A 20918-nucleotide genomic window follows, 5' to 3' on the forward strand; every position below is an offset into this window, starting at 1 on the left:
CATGTTTGAGGAAATACAAGTTCAAACATACAGATTTCTTCAGAAACAACTAGAAACGGTACAGAAGGATTTAACTTCCTTTCTTTTTATTTATCTATTGTGTGCGTGTGTGTGTGTGTGTATGTGTGTGTGCCGATAAAACAAGGAAAGATACATCGACGTCACGTTACGTGATCGAACCGATCCCCGACGAGACGCCATGTTCATGATGTTGGATGGCTTTCTGACCTCGACACTGTCGCTACTTTCGTAACATTTTGTCTAACTTCGCTTACTGGGATGGTAAAGTATTGGTGGAGATGATGATTGGATTTTAACTTTTGTGAGATACCAAGAGATCACTTATGAAATAGTGCAGAGTATGAATACCATTCTAGGAAGTACTTAAGTCAAGTTTATTTGATGAAAATCGGTATTGAAATGGCTGAGAAAAAAACAAAACAAAACCCGAAGTAAATTAAAGCAATCCCAGTTAAAGGTGGGTCCTAACTTTTATTAGTATCGTTTTGTTTTGGATGTCTCGGCCATTTCAAAACCGATTTTCATCAACTAAACGTTGAATTCCTTTTGCAATTACATGCTCATTCATATTTCATAAGAAATTTCTCATTATCTCACCAAAAAGTTTAAAACCTGAAGCCAGGTCTCTAAAACTGTACCATCTCTTCAAATGAATGTCGATGCATAGAGTCAATTCCATTGTGTTATTATATACTGTTATATATTTTTGAAAGTAAATGTATTTGTGATATGAAGAGACATCCTTTCCTTTTCAGCGCACTCTAATACCGTAAAGGATCAAGCACTTTGACATTTCGTTGGGAAGATGTAACCGTCCTCACCGTGTAGGGTCGCCCTCAAAGTGCAAACTTGTCATTGGATGTGGAATCGACATCTAAATCATCGATGACTGGACATGCCCTCGTGAACCTTAACGAAAATCGTCTACGAATTTATGCTACAGTATATTTGGAGTATGAAAAATATGAAATACGCCATCACAGCATACAAAAAAACGATGAACCCTTTCATCTGTCGTTGATAATCAAACATTATTAATGGTTATGCCATATTTTGACAGCAAGAGCATGAAAATGCAAGCTGACGTTTGCATACCTGAAATTCGTACAAAGAAGACAGGTGAGAGAACAGCCACAGAAAAAAACAAAACAAAAAGTGAACAACCCTGTAGAATGAGCCATTACAAGGGGTAATGGTAAAAACCCCTCAAACAGATTTTGATTTAAGATTTTGTCGTTATCTCGTGGTTCATTTTCAAAATAGAACCTTCCCTTTTTTATCTATATATTATTCTTTGCAATAATAATAATAAAAAAATCTCGTACGCACATGAAAAGTAAAAACCACATCCACATTCACGAGGCTGTAAAGTTTGAAAGTTTTCTATGCGATAGGCCTACATATCAACCCTTTGCGGTGCCAGAAACTTTGGGCAGTGTGTACAACGCAGTGGTTTTCTGTGGCAACTGGCACTCTAAGTGCCAAAGATCCAACTTATGTTTCTCAAAGAGCGATAAAGCTTGGAGGATGTGGGAGTGACTGTGTCAAGCAGAGGCAGAGCTAGGAACTCAACTTGTGTTAAAGGACAAGTTCACCTTCGTATACAATATGTGGAATGAGTGAATGCAGATATATTAGAACACATCAGTGAAAGTTTGGGGGAAATCGGACAATCAGTTCTCAAGTTATGAATTTTTAAAATGTCTGCGCAGTCACTGCTGGATGAGAAGACCACTACAGTGTATGATGTCACATGCGTACGACGACGCCAGGAAAATATAAAGAGAATTTCACAAATTTTCGTTTTTTGAAAAAAAATGCACATTTCCTTGACTTGTCGCTGACGTATGTTAAGGATAATATCCTTATTCCCTCTGCCTTCTTAAAGAGGCAAGTTTTTATTATGCGAGAAAAGTGAAAATATGTTGAATTTTCTTTGTTTTCCTTATATCTTTGTACACATGTGACATCACAAGCTGTGGTAGTCTTCTCATCCAGCAGTGACTGAGCAGAAACTTTAAACATTCATAACTTTTGAACAGATTGTCCAACATTGTCCAATTTTCCTCAAACCCTCACTGATGTGTTCTACTAATATTGCTGCATTCACTCAATTCACATGTCTATAAAGGTGGACTTGTCCTTTAAATACATATAAAAGGTTGTCGAATCCAAAGAAAAAGATAGAACAGAGTCATTTTCCTTCCCTAAGAAATGACTGTTTGTCTCTATCCTTACTAGTTGTAGCAAACTTGAAACATTCCTTGCCGTATTTATCGCCATGATTATTATTATCATTGCCCTTTTTATCTAGCGCTTAGACCCACTGAAAAACAGCTTAAATGCTGATTGGGTTTACTCACGTTGATATAAAAACATTTTTTTTTTCTGTGTGATTCTTAAAAATATATTATATTCAAGCAGGCATTAAATATTAATTTCCTTTGATTGGTAACCGTTTTCTCATTGTGCAACCTCCCTTAATCCTTCCAAACTACCCAAATGTAGATCTCCAGATGTATCTTCTGTGGACCATCTGCCATATCTAAGTTTTGAAAATTGGGCTCGACACTTCATCGATAACACCAACTGCACATTATAGTTTTCACTATTCTAGTTTTCACTAATATTGCATTATCACTCTAGACTCATTGCAAGACTTTGTACCACTTGCACCACCATAAAACAGAGCACATAATGTACTTTCATTCCTAGTTTTCTCTCACGTCAGCGAAAAATAGAATTGAAATAATTGACAATAATGTAATTCAATTCAAATGGTTGCATTGGTTACATTTTTTTTTTTTTATTCCGTGCCTGAATCAAATCAGATATACAAATTATTGCGCATAGAAACAATAATAATGAAACAATCTCAGACATTGCATACTGAAACAATATGATGAAACAATTCTAGGTAAGAGTGACATGAGTGAACAATAGTTTTATTTTAGAATAAACAGTCCACAATTATGGTTTATTGAGGGAATTAGTGATATCTCCTATTATTTGTGGCTTTAATGCAAAATCAAAATATGGTAGGATGTTGTGTGATAAAACTGAACTATAATAAATATGCATCAAATGTGATAAGTAAAACTTTTTTTTTTTTTTTGTAATCAGTGCTCCAAATGGTAAACAGTGTACGATAACAGACATATGAACATTTTGAAGTATACAAATGTATAGCACATACTAGAGCTTCAAACATATGGATGCCACGAAGACGGGTTTGGTGAAGGAACTTCAAGGATTTTTGTATTTCCACAGAATGTTGAATTTGCAACATGGTTTCTGTAAGCGGGCTGCAAGACTATAATGACAATAATTCTTTTTACACCATACATGATGTAAATGACTGCATAATTAAGGTTAAAGGCATACAGTGTACCACAGTGTAAACAGTTCACCTGAACGGAGTTTTCTTCATATCGCACTTGAATTTACATTGTACTTCACACATGGTTTCTGTCTTCGTGTTCTTACACGTATGTTTGGCTTTGCTTTGTTTTTGCTTTGTTATAACCTCTGCAGGCACTTCCGTGTGAGGAGACAGTGAGTGCAGTGAGTAATCAAGTAAAATGTGATTATGATCTTCTCCAGGAGCCAAGGTCCAACTTAATTAATGCATGTTATGAACATGTGTCGAGGCAAGTGTTGCACAAAGCTCATAATGAATACACTGAAAAGACACGCATGTATCCTTAAAGTGCAATTCCACAGCCATTTTCAATTGTGCTTTTTTTTATAAAAGACAAAAAACAAACAAACAAAACAAGTGAACACAATGGTAGAGGTTCCACCTTCTGACCTACAAATAAAGATTCACTTATCTTTGATTCAAACTCAGAACTTTTTTTGGGGGGGGGGTAGGGGGTGGGGAGTTAATTATTGATCAATAACATACATTTCATCATACTTCAGTGCAGAAAACAATAGCAGGATTGTGAGTTAGAGGCATATAAATGACGTTAATTTTTGCATGTGATTGCAACCAGGATCATTTGTTAAAATAATGTTAAACTTCAAATTTCCACACATTTATCATACTCAGAATGGTGCTTACGAAAATGTTACCATTCTGCCTGTGTGATTAAAGATGATTTTTTTTCCCATCCTATTTATTAAAACCAACTTGAATATGAAGAGGCATGATGTCTCAATTTCTACTGGATGTGCACAGAAGCTGTTGTCTGCAAGCTATTATAATTTCCCTCAAATTTCCAAATTCAAGTCATGACTAAATTCTCAGCTCCTGGCTGTGGAAATCAGAATTCATTGTTCGGGTTGGCTTCGGACGTTGACGCTTTCTTCCTGCAGGTTTATGGGATGCAGTGACTGATTCATCACATCCAAAGTAAGACATCCCGTGACTGCACATGGAATGTCTTGATGATTATCTCGAATAGAAAATGTCACTTTTACGCTGCGATGAACCTAGATCTATCTGTATTGAGACTCCTCCGAGATGTTTCAATGATGAGAGTTTCTACTTTTAAAGTTCCAACAACACTCTTTGAATGATAACTAAGCATACACTGAACTGACCAAAACACAAAATACTTGAAAGTTTCAGAAAAGCAAGGAGACAAATGAAAAACAAAAGGGACAACTAAAGAAAAAGAAAATGAAAACAAGTACACATTATAGTATCAGCAAAAATATCAAGTGCAATGATGTCCCATACATAAAAGTTACAATAGTATCTAAGCATTCCTGTTACAATAATTTTCATAACTACTGTATTTGATTAAATACAGGATGAGATATCTAAAATTGCACTGTATTCACTATTGATACGCCAATAATAGGTGATTATGGATTCATATTTGTACATGATCATGATCACGATGTCTGCATTCCACATACAACAATGAAGGGATACTATAATGAAGATTTGGTAACACAGCTATTACCTTGTAATGCATAGCTTGCTGTAAAGTTAGCTACATATGTACATTGTATAGCATATCACTCAAGAGAATATGGCATGTATGGGAGGGACTAAATATCACAGATATGCTTTAACATGTTCACAGCCCTTCAAGCTCCTCAAGTTCATCAATATTATGTCAGAGAGGCTGGTTATTTTGCAGACATAAATTTATTCAAAGCATAAAAAGGCAGACAGCAAAATATCGTGGAGAATTGAATCGTTGCTCCTAGCATGCATCCTGTATTTCTCCAGGTTTGTTTGTGCTATGGCAAAGAAATATTGTGATAAGTGTAGAGTGTGCACATTGCATCTACAAATATGACTACGATATTTAGTGCAGGTACACTGTAAGTGGCACTTCTTCAAACATCTATGATGTTCTCAGTCATTCATTATGCCTTCAACGGTACATTCCGTGCAAGGGCAAAGCCATTCAAAGAAGCTGTAAGTTCATGTGTTTTGCATTTTTTTTGTGTGTTTGGGGAAGCAATGAGACTTCATCAAATACTTCAATTTTCCAAGAATATCACATCATTTAAGTCCATTTTTATTCTTTTAAAATATATGCAAATACTGCTATACATAACTGTAACATCACCTCTCTTTTAGAAATATGTCAATGCCAAGTATGTCAGTAGAATCGGAAAAGAAAATCACTTTCATTGAGACCACTGTCCACTTAAAAATGATTAATATAATCATTCTACTTCAAACTCCAAATTTGTTCTGTGCCTTTCAGTCAAATACATCACTAGCAGGAAATTTCAAGTCATTTGGTTTAAATTTTGTAAGTTCACAAGAACAAAACGTAAGGGTATCTGTAGCCAATTCCTACAGTAAACTTTTGACATAATTTCAACCAGCTTTTTTCGAAGTTAATTTTCTATGACCACAGCTACAGTGTATTGTAGCTCCATGGTGCAACCCTGTAGCCATGCACAAAAAAAAAAAAAAAAAAGAGAGAGAGAGAGAAAAAAAAAAAAACTGGGGCAAACTTAGGCATTCTCTTGCCTCTCTCATGACAGCAAAATCTCATGGCGGGGATTGGAGAGAAATGTTTTGCACACCTGTTACCCCGTTTCTCATATATCAAAACAGCCCTGGAGATCTTCAGATAGTGTGCCCCCCTTTTTTCTTTTCAATTTTTCAGAGATCTGCAGTGATCTGACCCATGTTGGGTACTACTGACTTCGCATCTGTTGGGTGTAACACTATGCAACAGACCTGACAAAATGTACTGGATCACTTACAGTGGCAAACTTCCACTCTCCTAGAAAAACAACTCCAAAAACATGTGAAAGCTTAGCGATGACATATCATATTTTCATGCAATCTCACATGGAATTCTTACTGCTGTGCTTTACTTGTCTCATTGCCTACTCATGTTACTACAAATACCAACGGATTGGATCCTGGGGATGAGATATCAGCCTTCTTTCTTTTCTCCACATTGCTAACATGACCAAAGGGAGGGTCAGGTAACATTCAATCATTCCCCAGTTCCAAGAACGTGGTCTATTTATGCCCATTGCATCTTCCGTTTCCAGTCGTATTTCAGCTAACTCTCCCACGGAGTGAAGCGGCGTACACGGTGATGAATTCCCCTACCATGGCCCGGTCCCCATGACGTTGATGATGATGAAACAAGCTCTGCCTTTGTGGAGCCGGATGCCCTCAAATCTGCCCCAAATTGGAGGTGGCATTCTTTGACCCTTTCGGATTGCCTGGCTCCTCAGTGAGTGAAAACCCAGGTAAGAGGTAAGAGGAAGCAAGGAAGAAAATGAGACCGGTCCTGGGGTAGAGATCCAGGCAGGTGTTGTGCTGATGCCAGATGCTTGAGATGCAAGGAGAGAGAGAGGGGGAGTGTGTGTGGAGCAGAGATGGGGGCAGCATCATTTGCCGATGCGCTGCACCATCCATTCTTGCTGGCAGAGAGGGCATCTGTTGTTCTGCTTCACCCAAAGCGACATGCAGCAGTTGTGGAAGGAATGGTTGCATTCGCCCCATACCACTGCAGAAAGAAAGAGAGACAGAGAACAAACAACATAGAATGTTACTGAAGTACATCTAACCTTAAAGACAACCTCACAATAGGAAAGACCAGAAACTTTCAAAAAAGTATAAAGTGTTAGGAATGCAAAGAAAATATATTTTCATGGTGTACATATGTTGATGGTAACAATATTCAGTTATTTCAAAAAATACCAGTCTTTGGTTTAAAAAGAAAAAGACAATTTCATAATTTGTTGGTGAGAAACAATTACAAACTTTTTACCATGGCTCATCAACAAAACAAAAGGGACAAAAGCTTGAAAAAATATGCCATTATTATACTTTAAGAAGATGAAAATTGACTTTGATATCATAAATGAGGAAACCAAAACTAGGTCCCACAGCGAGAGAATGAACATCAAATAGAAAGTATACAGTCTAACTGAAAAGATGTTAAAAGAAAGAAAAAAGTAACAGATTAGGGCCTACGTTTTTGGATAAAGATGATGTGATGAGTGGGAGTGAAGACAGAACGAATTAAGACGGGGCACTGATAACTTTTGAAACAAACAAAGCACTTTGAACCTAACCATCCCCTTACGACCCCCATTGTATGTACAAAGAGAAAGGGGAGATCATGCAAAAATGCAAAATAAACATTAGCCCGGGGAAAACCCCATCCAAATTGACAGAGCAGACCAGGGAAAGTCTTGTGCACGGCCTGAGAACCAGCGGGGAATACCTGAGCCTCCTAGCACGGTGTAACAGGACGAGCAATGTCAACATCAAGTTGACAACATGCCGATGGAGTTGAGGAGACTGGTTTCACTTACAGGGATTAGTGCCAATTGGTGAAGAAAGGACATAATTTCTAAAAGTGAGAGCAGCAAAAAAGAAAAAAGAAAAAAAAAAGGAAAGAAAAAGTGCCAGCTCAGCATTATTGAACAGAATCAAACAAGTAGCATGAAGTATAGGCTACTGTACATATTGTCCTTCAAGGATGTCTCGAAGTCACTTGGAAACTGTGAGGTGTGACCACCTTATATTGCTTTGGAAGTATCCTGACTGTACATACTACATTTCTATTCCTATTGTTAGGAAAATCCTTGTTATTCTTTTTTCTAGGTAAATATTTAAACCATCACTCTTTCTGATATACACTGTTCCTCATTTTCTAATTTCAACATATCTCTATTCATTTGATTTTTGCTTGCAAGAATCTGCTCAAAGTAAACACACAACAGTGCAGTACGTATGTAATTCTACATCATGTATAATGAGGGAAGCAAGACCTGCTTGAAACTTAAAGAATATCCTCATTTGTATATATCTCCCTCATCCCCCATAAAGCAAAGAAAGACCAGTGTGAAAAAAATATACTTCTATTAAAGGACAAGTTCACCTTCATTAACATAAGGATTAAGAGAATGCAGCAATATTAGTAGAACACATCAGTGAAAGTTTGAGGTAAATTGGACAATCGATGCAAAAGTTATGAATTTTTTAAACTTTTGTGTTGGAACCGCTGGTTGAGGAGACTACTAAGGCTCGTGATGTCATATGAGTACAACAGTATAAAGAAAATGTAAAGAAAATTCAACATATTTTCACTTTTTTTTGCATAATAAAAGAGCACTTGACTTGCCTCTTTCTAAAGGCAATGGGAATAATATTACCCATAACATATGTCAGTAACGAGTCAAGGGAATGTGTACTTTTTTCAAAAGATGAAATTTTGTGAAATTCTCTTTATATTGTCCTTATATTGCTGTACGCATGTGACATCATACACTGCAGTAGTCTTCTCATCCAGCGGTGACTGCACAAAAACTTCAAAAATTCATAACTTTTGAACGGATTGTCTGATTTTCCTCAAACTTTCAATGATGTGTTCTACTAATGTTGCTACATTCTCTTAATCCTTTTGTTAATGAAGGTGAACTTGTCCTTTAAGATGTTACCAGAATGAACATTAATTGACCTGTGGGACTAAAATGCAAACTAACTGTCCCCCATTGCAATTCTAAACTATTCTTTTAGCTGAAGGGGGGGGGGGAGGGTGGTTAGCTCACATTTCTTATTTTTTTAATTTTTTTTTTAGATTACTGTAGCTCATATGCAGCTCATACTTTCTCTTACATATCAGCTTCTAATGCTTTGACATATCACCTGTCATTCACAACCAAACTTCATAGGAACCCTTTCTTGCCCTTTCGATTCAATCTCAAAATATCTTGCAGACAGACATGAAAGAATGTGCACAGTGAACTTGCATTTTCATACTTTCAATTCAAAAGTAACATGACATTTCCTCAGAGATTAAAGGTTAGATCTTTTTGAGAGGAACGTTTCTCTTTCAGGGCTCAGTGTGTAAACATGTTTTACACTGGAAAAAAATACATCTTTGATATTTGATTTATGGCACTCTAAAAGTATCCCCATGGAAAACCCCTGAAAACAAATATGAATTCAGTTAAAGTCAGATTACCAACTTTGGGGGGAAAAACCTGTTTTTGTGGATCTGCAGTCAAAGACTTTGGCTAGACAAGGAATGGGGCCTAATAAAACATGAAACTTTATCAAATATTTATGGCTACTGAATTGTTTATTCTGAAGCTACTCATGACATAGAATTAGAAGGGTTTGACATTCACTGAAGACCTTATTCATAAACATGTTTTGAAGCAATTTCTCTCTAATCAAGTTACTGACCTCTTCAGTGACAGGTGGAATCTGACAACTGGGAATCATAAACATTTTGAAACACAGTTTCCTGCTTATCAAGTTATTTTTGTAAATCTGAAAGCAAACTTGAATCATGCATCTCTCAGACACATTTCTAAAATCACATGATCAGTCATCTGTGTGGGTGTTTGCAGTAAGAATGGTATGATCTCTACATATCTCTCTACATTGTACATGTCCAGCTCTGTCTCAACTCTTTTCTTCCTTCTTGCACAACTATGTACACGAGTGACCCATACTTCAAGAACTTAGGCTACGGTCACAACTCAGAGCGGCGACCGACCAATTTGTAGCCTGCTCGGTCGCTGCTGAAATTTTGGCACCGCTCAGCAGTTTTTGGAGATGTTGAGCAGGCTGTAAAACCCTAGCGATGACCGAGCAATGCCCTGTCGATTTCCCGTCGGTCGCCGATCGATTTTCAGTAAAATTTTGGCGAAATATGGGGATCTGCAACGCGCAGAGTCCGAGCAGTCATGTGTTAATTAATTAAGATAAAACTTGAGGCTAAAGATCTAAGAGTTAAATTATCAACTAACGAACCTCAGTTATGTGATACCACAGATAACTAGAAATTAGGAAATAAAACAAAAGGGAGGAACACCCAAGATCGAACAAAGATTAGAATAGATTAGAATTTTCCAAAATAACCTGTTTGGTTCTATATTTTACAGTATTTTTCTATTCCTATTTAATTCCATATTTTAATTTCCCCCATCTCTTGTCATTCATTTCTTCTTCAATCAATAGGCCTTTAATGAATGATAAGGTAACCAAACCATGTTTTCCTACGTCAGCATATCGACACTAACTTTTAGCTTTCATCTCTTTTGCCCAAAGTGGTTATCCCTGTCTTCCATGTCCCTCATGTTGGCTGCCAATGTTGAGATGCTGAGATGTTGGTGGGGTTTCCTTGCTTCTATCCCCCCCCCCCCCCCCCCCCCCCCGCTTCTTCCACATTGCCCTGGCTTCTCTCCCCCATCATCTAGTCCCTGGTTTCCTTCAGTGCTTCTGCCATTTTTATCTAAACATTTTTAGTCCCTAAATCACTCAACGGCGACCGCTCGATCTATTCTCTTGGTTTTCTCCTGTGCTGTTGTCATTTTGTCTCTATTATTTTTGCTCCCTAAAAGCGCTTGGCAGCGATCGCTCGATTAGGTCAGTGCCTGGGCGGTTCCCGCTCGGACACCGAGCGTATTTCGGGCAGCGAGTGAAAACTGGTCGGTCGCCGCTGAAATTTTAACTCCGCGTTAAAACTTCAGCAGCGACCGACCGATGCCCTAAAAATCAGAGGCGCCTGCTTGGTCACTGGTCGGTCACCGGTCGTTGTCTGACCGGTTTTGGCTAAAAACTCGCCGACCCGTAGCCCAGCAGGCTGATTTTGGGGGTTGTGACCGTAGCCTTAAAGATCGAGAGGTTTGGCTGCCGGTGTGGATGGATGACTAAAGATCGTGAAGACTTCACAATATTAAACTTCGCAATCTTTTGCATGTGTGACAGCGGCTACTGACTACACTTTCAATAGGAGATTGGGAATCACTGAATGTTTGATAGCAATTGTACTTCAGGAAAAATTCATCCCCATAACCTAGGTTAGAAAGTTGCTGAAGATATAATCAATGTTAGAATGCTGCTAAAGAATAGCAATTTTGTACTGAAAATTGATATAGACTATACCCAGTTTCAGAGGTACACTTTGTACATGAGCAGATCTGGGACATTTTGACCAAATTTGTGCCATTGATAAGTTGAAAACCTGGAGAGATCTTCAGGACAGCCGCATTACAGAGTCATACAACATGAAGCACGCCATGATGGCAGGCTTGAGGGAGTCAAGCTCAGCCGCAGCTCAATTTTTCAGTGTGAATGGGGTCAGGAATCATACTTATCACATTGGTAAGCCATGGGGTTAGTAGTGACATACTACTGCAGCTTTTGTATGATTGTTTGCAGTTTGCGCGGTTTGTGGGGAGACTCATTCAAGACTCTGTAACTCTGAACATATTTGCAATACATCAGGAGAAGGTTGGGTTACAAACAAGGGCTTAAAGGGTGTGTACAGTTCTGGTCGAGGTGAGGATTTAGCTTATAACGTTTTGCGAGATATTCAAAAACTACTCTATGAGATGTCAAAGAGCATGCAGTTCTAAGGGGTATGAAAAGTTTATTCGATGAAAATCGGTTTTGAAATGGCTGAGATATCCAAAAACAAGGTGAAACAAAGAGATCCTGATAAAGTTGTGGCATGTCGCCTTTTATTATTAGCACTTTTTTAGATATCTCAACCATTTGAAAACCAATTTTCATCAAATAAACGTTGAATCCTTCTTAAAATTACATGCTCTTTCGTACTTCATAAGAGGCTTTTCATTATCTAACTTAGGAATGTTCAAAACATGAATCCCCACCTCAACCAGTACTGTACAGTCCCTTTAAGGATGTCTGAATCCCCCTCAGCACTTGATCCATTGTCACTCGATATAAAGGAAAACTAATGTGAGGTGTTTGCCATGTACGGGGTCTGTAGAGAATATATTTAAGAGGTACTTGTGGAGAATTCATACCTACAGGTACAACTCTGTGTCATTAGATAAAAGGGGATAGGGAATGAGATATCCAAACTTCTGCAGGGGACATGTTCTCATTGGAGGATGAAGATAATGAATGATTATTTACGTCGATGTAGGGCAATTTGTCAATCAGTTGCAAAGAAAACATCTCGACGGAAGAATTTCATGAATTTGAATAACAAAGCAGTACCCGCTGCATGCTATAAGGATTAGAACCAACACTTGCTGTCGGGCGAAAGCTCGGTGGTCTAGTGGAGATGACGCCTGTCCGGTGATCAGGAGGTCGTAGGTTCGAATCCTGCTCGAGTATGTACGCCCATGATTTTTTATCATGGCTACTACTAAAACACTGATCAATTCAGTGTTTATTTACGTCGACGTAGGGCAATTTGTCAATCAGTTGCAAAGAAAACATCTCGACGGAAGAATTTCATGAATTTGAATGAATGATTATCTGCAATTTTTATCAAATGCTATGACAACAAATCACCCTGCCATTGCAATGAAAAGTATAAAGCACAAACTGGCAATGGTGTTTAACTGACGAGACATCAAACATTAATTCATGAAGCTTTCATGCATAAAGAGGTTTTGGAACCGTTTATAAGGCAAATGCCAATTGATGTCTAGCCTGCGTATCTCCATCTGTGACTACAGTGTTTTTCAAAGTACTTGTAAGTTCATTGACGTTTTGACTTTTGACCTTGTCTGACTTCACCAATATTCAAACTTGACTAGTACAATGTATATCTTTAGGTTAAATACACCTACATTGTATGGTGTGATCCAGAGTTTGGTAGTGGTACAAATGTAGCTCAAAGCTGTGGAAAGTTCTTGAGAGTATACACACAATATAATGTCTTTAATTAAAGTACAGGGCTTATCAGGGCAAGTTCATTGACCTTTGACCTTGTCAGACTGCACCCATATTCAAACCTTTTGTATTGTACATGTTTTACTGAATCATCACAAGCATAATCAAATTATATACATATGATTTGCAATGATTGGAAAACAAATACATAAAACAAAAAAATAAATGAAAAAAGGGTGACAAGAAGTTGAAGACTGGCATGTTTACGTTATATACCTGTGGTGTGCGTTTGGTAGTCAAAACTCAAAGCTGTGTAAAGTACGCCAAATTGTTGACGCTGCCAGATAACAGAAAAAGTGATACCTATGTCTCGCTTCTGCCGTGGGGGAGGGGTGTGGGTAGGACAAAAACCAGGGACCCATTTCATTAAATATGTTAAGATAGCAACTCTTGCTGGAGTGGCAACTTCCAATAGCAACAGCCAATCAGGAAGCTGGATTCTTGTTGTTACCATGACAATCTTAAAAGGCACAGTGAGAGAAAAGAGAGCAGGAGGAAGACCAAAGAAGAATTAAGATGGGAAGACAACATACGAGACTGGACAGGCCTAAGATTGAGAGAGGCACAAAGAGAGGCAGGGGAGAGGGAGGGATGGAGGAAACTGGCTGCGAAGTTTTCTGTGGCGCCCCCAACGGTCTTCTTGACTACGGGATATGTAAGATGTAAGATGTGAGCACTCCTGTTCCAATGAACATGGTTACAGTGTATAACAAAATTCCAGTCACAACGAAGTAAAAATTCAGGCTACAACACTAGCTGCTCTATGTTTGTTATTGTTAATTTGTTCGGTCATAACAAAATTTCGCCAGTCCAGAGGACTTTGTTATTAATGAGAGTCCACTGTAATATGAACTACCATGTAATATACAGAATACTGCAGTATTTCAACCTCAGTGCAAAAGCACCTAACAAGTACACAGTTATCCTAGAATTCCAAGCACCCAACTACTTCAAGTAAACACAATACCGGTACCCTAAACTGTACATTTCCTCAACAAAAGTCTCATGAGGAGTAAAGAGTTTTGTGGTTTTGATTTAATGTGACGACAGGCAGTTATTACCACTAGTAAGAGTGATTTTATTTGTTTGCTTCTCACTTTAAACATCCATGCTCAATACTTATAGTGAAATATGAAAAGGCAGTCACGGCATTCCGCACACTACACTAGAGGATCTGTCATCCGGTGGTATTCATTGACAAAATCTGCTAATGCTTATCGACAATATGCACTATGTGAATGAGATATCTGTTACAAAAACAAGGAATTTCCGCTATCCCTGAAGATAGCATCATTCATGTTTAATGACACATGTGACCATAGCTATAGGATGCTTGGAATCATTGGTCCTTATTGCAACCTCTACTGTTTTTTCCCTCTTTTTCTCATTCATTTTTTTTTTTTTTTTTTTTAAATCTTAAATCTCTAGGAACAGATACCGGCATGTTCACCCTCCCTGCCAACCTATGACACGCTGACACACAGGTTTGGACCGGCATGGCACTAATCTACCAACAATGTCACAGGAAGTCTGCTCATCCCGAAAGCCTACAAAAGGCTGAGTAATCATTACTCAAATGGGAGGGAAAAAATGGCAACATGGATCCATATCCTGTCTCCGGCAGACGAAGACAATTTTTCCTTCGTAGATGGACATAAAATGGATAATGCCATTCTCCGCTCATACTGCTCACATGCATGTCCTTCCTAACGGCAAAATATCTGAAGGATCATAATTTGCATACAAAGAACACTATTTTCATTCATCACTATGCTTACATTAAAAACAATGATTTACATATAGTAGTCGATGACAATCTTTGTAATTTGTGAAAAAAAAAAATGGTGGATCACTATTGAGTCGACCGGGTGCTGTTCGTTATTCTGAAGGTTCGATATTCCGAAGGTTCATTATTCCGAAGGTTCGTTAATCCGAAACACACAAATTCCCTATACCTAGAAGTTCGTTAATCCGAAAATGAAAAAGGGTTCGTTAATCCGAACATTTGTGGCGTTATTCCGAAGGCTCATTATTCCGAAGATTTGTTAATCCGAAAATGAAATTCGGAAAAACGAACCTTCGGAATAACGAATCTTCGGACTGACGAGCCTTCGGAATAACGAACCTTCGGAATGACGAGCTGTAACCGAGTCGACCATGATAATATGCTTAACACATTGAGGATGGGCTAATTTTGCTACAACACATATTTCCCACAGAACCCTGCCCCGTATACTCATGACTCATCCACGAACGGGTTGATGGAAAGCAAAATAATCCTGTTTACGCAATCAATTTTCTCTAATCAAGATTTTTTTTTTTTGCGTTGTTTCAAGCCCTTTGTGTCAGATAAGATGTCAAGTGAAAATCAAGGAAAATTCCTGTGGAGATAAGATACATTTTTCCCTCCACTTGGAGGATAAAGACAGATAATATGACCCTGCTCCTGAATATATCTTTGCTGGCAGCTGAACTATACCTAAAACAGAATTGATAAAGCTATGTACTCGTAAATGTTGTCATTTGTCATTCCTGATGCACCATCAGCTTCAATGCCAACGACAAACTTTTTGTTTAAATTGTATCCGGGAAATACACAGATTCCCTCTCTTCCACTTTGAGACCATTTTCACTCTAGCTGTGTGTCTCCCACTCAAGACATCAACATTAGTTTTGTCATACATGTTCATGAAGAAGACTCTAGAAGATATCTAGCACAAGAGAACATCTATAACCCTACAACTTCCAGGGTCCTCAAGCAAGACCTGGACCTCAAGCAGGACCTGGACCCCAATCGCAAGTGATGTCGTGCTTTGAGCTCATAATGTGCGTTACAGGCATGTAAAATATTGTGTGCATGATATGGCACAATCAGTCTCCAGTTTGCTGGGGGGGGGGGGGGGGAGGGTCCAGGTGGGAGAATCTCCCTTTTAAGAGGTGCTTGGGGTTGCACGGAGCCTCTGAAAGTGTGTTCAATGAGACGGGGAATCCCATGTTTTCCTGTAGCACACATTCATGTTGCCTACACGTATTTGTCAAGGCTCTCACACTGTTGTCAATGAGTGTGTCATGGAAGCTGTCATATTGCAAGGGCCCCTTTTGAGATCACTTTGGATGTGATTATTACCTCCGCCAAGGGAGGAGGTTATGTTTTCGTTAGCGTTGGTTTGTCCGTGTGCAAAATAACTCAAAAAGTAGTTAACGGGTTTGGATGAAACTTGCAAGAAAGGTTTAGAATGATACAAGTAACAGATGATTAAATTTTGGTAGTGATCCGAGAATTTTGGGGGAATTTATGAAGGATTTTTGATATTTTGGCAGGTAGGGTCATTGAACTTGGGAGTTCAGGCTGCGTGTATTTGAGGTTTGCATGCACGCACTAAAGTACGTGCTCTAGTTTCTGCTAGGGCAAGGCGCGCCGTGCAGCCAAGGGTTTATGACGTAACAAAGGCTTCTATATTGGGAAATCGGGCGACTTTCAGCACACAATGCTATAAGTATGTATGGGTGGAAATCACTGATACAGTATTCATCGCATAATCGGGCATCTGATAATCGGGAACCTCGCTTAAATGACATACGCTTCCCAGAAACATTTCCAATGCACGTTATTTTCACTGGATAATCGGGCGGGGACCTCTGATAAACGGGACAATTTTTCTTCAAGCGATCTTTGATTTTGTTGATATTTTACACAAAAAGTCTACCAAAATACCACAACAATATTTCAAAGATTCCCTATCAGTTGTCGTTTACATCAAACTTACAAAGCAAGCTTCGGACTGGTGTGTTTTGACCTCCGTCCATCCAGTACACGTACATTTCAGCTCGCTGCCCGCCTTCGCTTTTCTGTACATGTGTATAATGGCGAGCTAGATCGCTACAACACACACACACAATGCAGTGATCGCGGCAAGTAAACAATCAAGCAGTGATGATTGAATGATTGAAGGACTTTTCATTGACGTTCCCACATCAGTTCTGGGTAATCATTGCCCATGGTTGTGGATATGTATTTATACGGAACGGCCTACGTGTCCAAGAATTCTACGAATGTTTAAGAAAGTGCTAGCTTTTAATCCACATATTTTGTGTTCGAAGAGAGGTGACAGAAGAAGAACCCGGTTGCGATTACTCTACATCATTGCGAGAATGCAGGGAGAGCTAGAGGGTCGTGCCGAGGGGTAGCGTGGTTGTGTATTCATGTACATGTACAGTACGTCAGTATGCATGTGTGTGTGTGTGTGTGTGTGTGCACTACATGTACATGTCGTATGCAGTTAGTGTATGGTGAGTGCTCATCGCGAAATCGGGCACCCCGCTTAAAGGGGCCGTGTTTGCTACTCCCAACCTGTCCCGATTATGCGATGAATACTGTATCTGTATGGAAGAACAAGATCAGTGGTAGAAATGAGCTGCATGCTTGGCGGAGGTCTGCACTCTCAGAGTGCGTCTCTAGTTAGGTGATCCGAGTATCCTCTCGGATCACCTTCTGTATCTGTACTGATTCTTTGTTTTTCTTCTTCTTTTTCTTTTTTCTCCTCAAAAGTTGTGCAGAGGTTAGCTCAGAAAGTCCTCTTCCTATCAATGTCAAAATTATACCATGTATGTATCATGTCCCAAAGACGACAGTGGAAGTAAAATCATTGTGATCAGTCAACCGTGACGTCACTATGACGTCATTATATGAAAACACATTCTCATTCATATCTCATTAATGGAATGGAATTATTCAATGAAATTTACGTCACATATATTTTAAGTCAAGCGCATTCTACTCATATTCTCAAAATTCATATTTATCCTTAAAGCGTGCGCGTACGCGCGCGTTGAAATATTTGTATGCTCAAATCGAGCTCAAAACTTTTTTGGATACGTTTCAGACAATTTGGAGCATTTTTTGAAAAATTGAAAAAATTGGACGGACGCGTACGTGCGCGCACATATACGCACGCACAACTCTTATGCAACAGAAATTTCCCATGTTTTCACACTTATCGGATGCCTGAAATGTCAAGGAATATTTCTACCAAGTTTCAAGTCAATCCGACTCAATATGACGTCATACGGGCCCGTCGAAGTTGAAATTCCGCGCGCGCGTCAATGGCGATATACAGTGCAACTATGCCAAAAAACCGCCAATTTTAAATCCGATTTTACTCGTCAGAATGGACGGTGACCCCCCATTTTCGTTACATATTCTGAAAGCTGATGAGTTGTAAATATCATTTCATGGGTTGGCGATGCTGGAAAAGTGATTAAAAGATATCAAATCTCTTAATGAAATAAAAGAAGTAAATTTTCAAAATTACGTCATCAAATTTCAAGTTCATTCAAGCATATCTCACTTATTCTTTAGTTGATTTTCGTCCAAATTTCAATATGTTGTAGCTTATTAAATGGTCTTTCAGATATATAATAACAACAATTTGACTGGATGACGGCATCACCTCGTAAAAAGGGATTAAAAGTAACATTGTTAAATTTGACCAGTTTACGTGTTATCTCTATGGGAGTGCAGTTTTTCTGGAAATGAAAACTGACATGACTATCTTTATCGAGCACTAGCTCACTTATGCTTCGGTGAATTTCTCCCATATTTTAGTATGTTGTAGCTGAGACTTTGGGCTATCGTAAGTGTGCCCTTCGTTTTTTCATACGGAGTCGGCATCATGCCCAAAAACTTGGTTGAAATTAAAGCTTATCTTCCATGTATTTTCATATTCCTTTCTTTCTGCAACTTTCTTTGCAATAACTCAAGAAAAACAAGCTCTATCAGCCCAATATTTTGCACATGTTTAGTTTATGTCACGTACATTATTTCATAAAATAACAACTACTTGATCGGGCACCTTCTTGGGTATGTAAATTAGGGTCAAAGGTCAAAAATGTTTCATCCTGTATCTTGGTGAATACATGTCTTATCTTTCCCATATTTTGCATACGTAAAGACCATGTTACAAGAATCATTTCACAAAATAACCACTTTTTGCTCAGACGCCATCTTGTCTGTGCAAAGTAGGGTCAAAGGTCATATGTACTTCTTTCTTTATCTTCATTATGACGTGTTATCTCTATGGGAGGGAATTTTTCTAGATGTGAAAATTGACATGATTGTCTTTATCGACGACTAGCTCAATTACCCTTCGGTGAATTTCTTCCAGATTTTAGTATGTTGTAGCCAATGTAATACTCTTTAAGTTTTGTTAATCAAAGTTTTAATCGGATGATGTCTTCACCACGTGAAAATGGATATAATGTAACCTTGTCAAATTTAACCAGTTTACGTGTTATCTCTATGGGAGGGAATTTTTCTGGAAATGAAAATTGACATGACGGTCTTTATCGAGCACTACCTCACTTACTCTTCTGTAAATTTCTCCCAGATTTTAATATGTTGTAGCTGAGACTTTGGGCTATCATCAGTGATTCTCCATTTTTTCATACGACGCCGAGATCACGTCAAAAAACTTGGTTGACATCAAACTTATCTTCGATGTATTGAGATATTTCTTTCTCTCTGCAACTTTCTTTGCAATAACTCAAGAAAAACAGCCCCTATCATCCCCATATTTTGCACATGTTTAGTTTATGTCACGTACATTATTTCATAAAATAACAACTACTTGATCAGACACCATCTTGGGTATGTAAATTAGGGTCAAAGGTCATAAATGTTTTAACCTGTATCTTGGTGAATACATGTCCTATCTTTCCCATATTTTGCACACGCAAAGGCCATGTTACAAGAATCATTTCACAAAATAACCACTTTTTGCTCAGATGCCATCTTGGCTGTGCAAAGTTGGGTCAATGGTCAAATATACTTCATTCTGTATCTTCGTTATAGTGTATACCGAATTTGGTAACAAAGATAGCAGACCTGACTCTCTTTTCTAAATGAGAATCTAAATATCACACGTCCAATGTCTCTAAACACAGATGAAACCTATATGGTCATGCCTATTGCGATCAGGACTCGAATCAGTGATTAAAAAAAAATCGGATCACCTAATTTGTCAGTCTTGACAAATTCCAAGTCTAGTTCTTCTTCTTCTTTATTTCTCCTCAAAAGTTGTGCAGAGGTTAGCTCACAAAGTGCATTGCCTCTCAATGTCAGACTTAAATCATATATGTATCATGTCGCAAAGACGACAGCGCAAGTAAAATCATAGTGATCAGTCGACCGTGACGTCACTATGACGTCATTATATGAAAACACATTTTCATGAATATCGCATTAATGGAATAGAATATTTCAATGAAATTTACGTCACATATATTTCAAGTCAAGCGGATTCTACTCATATTCTCAAAATTTATTTTTATCTCAAAACGCGCGCGTACGCGCGCGTTGAAATATTTGTATGCTCAAATCGAGCTCAAATTTTTTTTTGCGCACGTTTCAGACCATTTGAAGCATTTTTTGAAAAATTGAAAAAATTGGACGGACGCGTACGCGCGCGCACATATTCGCACGCACAGCTAATATGAAATAGAAATTTTCAATTTTTTCACACGGATCGGATGTCCAAAATGTCAAGGAATATTTCTACCAAGTTTCAAGTCAATCCGATTCAATATGACGTCATACGGGCCCGTCAAATTCAAAATTCCGCGCGTGCGTCAATGGGGATACACAGTGCAACTATGCCAAAAAACCGCCAATTTTAAATCGGATTTTACTCGTCAGGATGGACGGTGACCCCCCATTTTCTTTGCATATTCTGAAAGCTGATGAGTTGTACATGTCATTTCATGGGCTGGCTATGCTGACAAAATG

General features: G+C 38.4%; 1 protein-coding gene across 1 annotated transcript in view; it reads right to left on the bottom strand.

Moving 5' to 3' along the window:
- Positions 1 to 6725: 6725 nt before the first annotated feature.
- The window catches only part of LOC140244153 (RING-box protein 2-like), a 37147-nt gene continuing 22954 nt past the window's right edge, over positions 6726 to 20918 (bottom strand). The window contains exon 4 of the mRNA XM_072323783.1: positions 6726 to 6968. Coding sequence (XP_072179884.1) covers positions 6850 to 6968 — 119 coding nt within the window. The 3' untranslated portion in view covers positions 6726 to 6849. The remainder of the gene's footprint in view (positions 6969 to 20918) is intronic.

The sequence above is a fragment of the Diadema setosum genome, chromosome 21 (assembly GCF_964275005.1).
Source record: "Diadema setosum chromosome 21, eeDiaSeto1, whole genome shotgun sequence".
Lineage (NCBI taxonomy): Eukaryota > Metazoa > Echinodermata > Echinoidea > Diadematoida > Diadematidae > Diadema > Diadema setosum.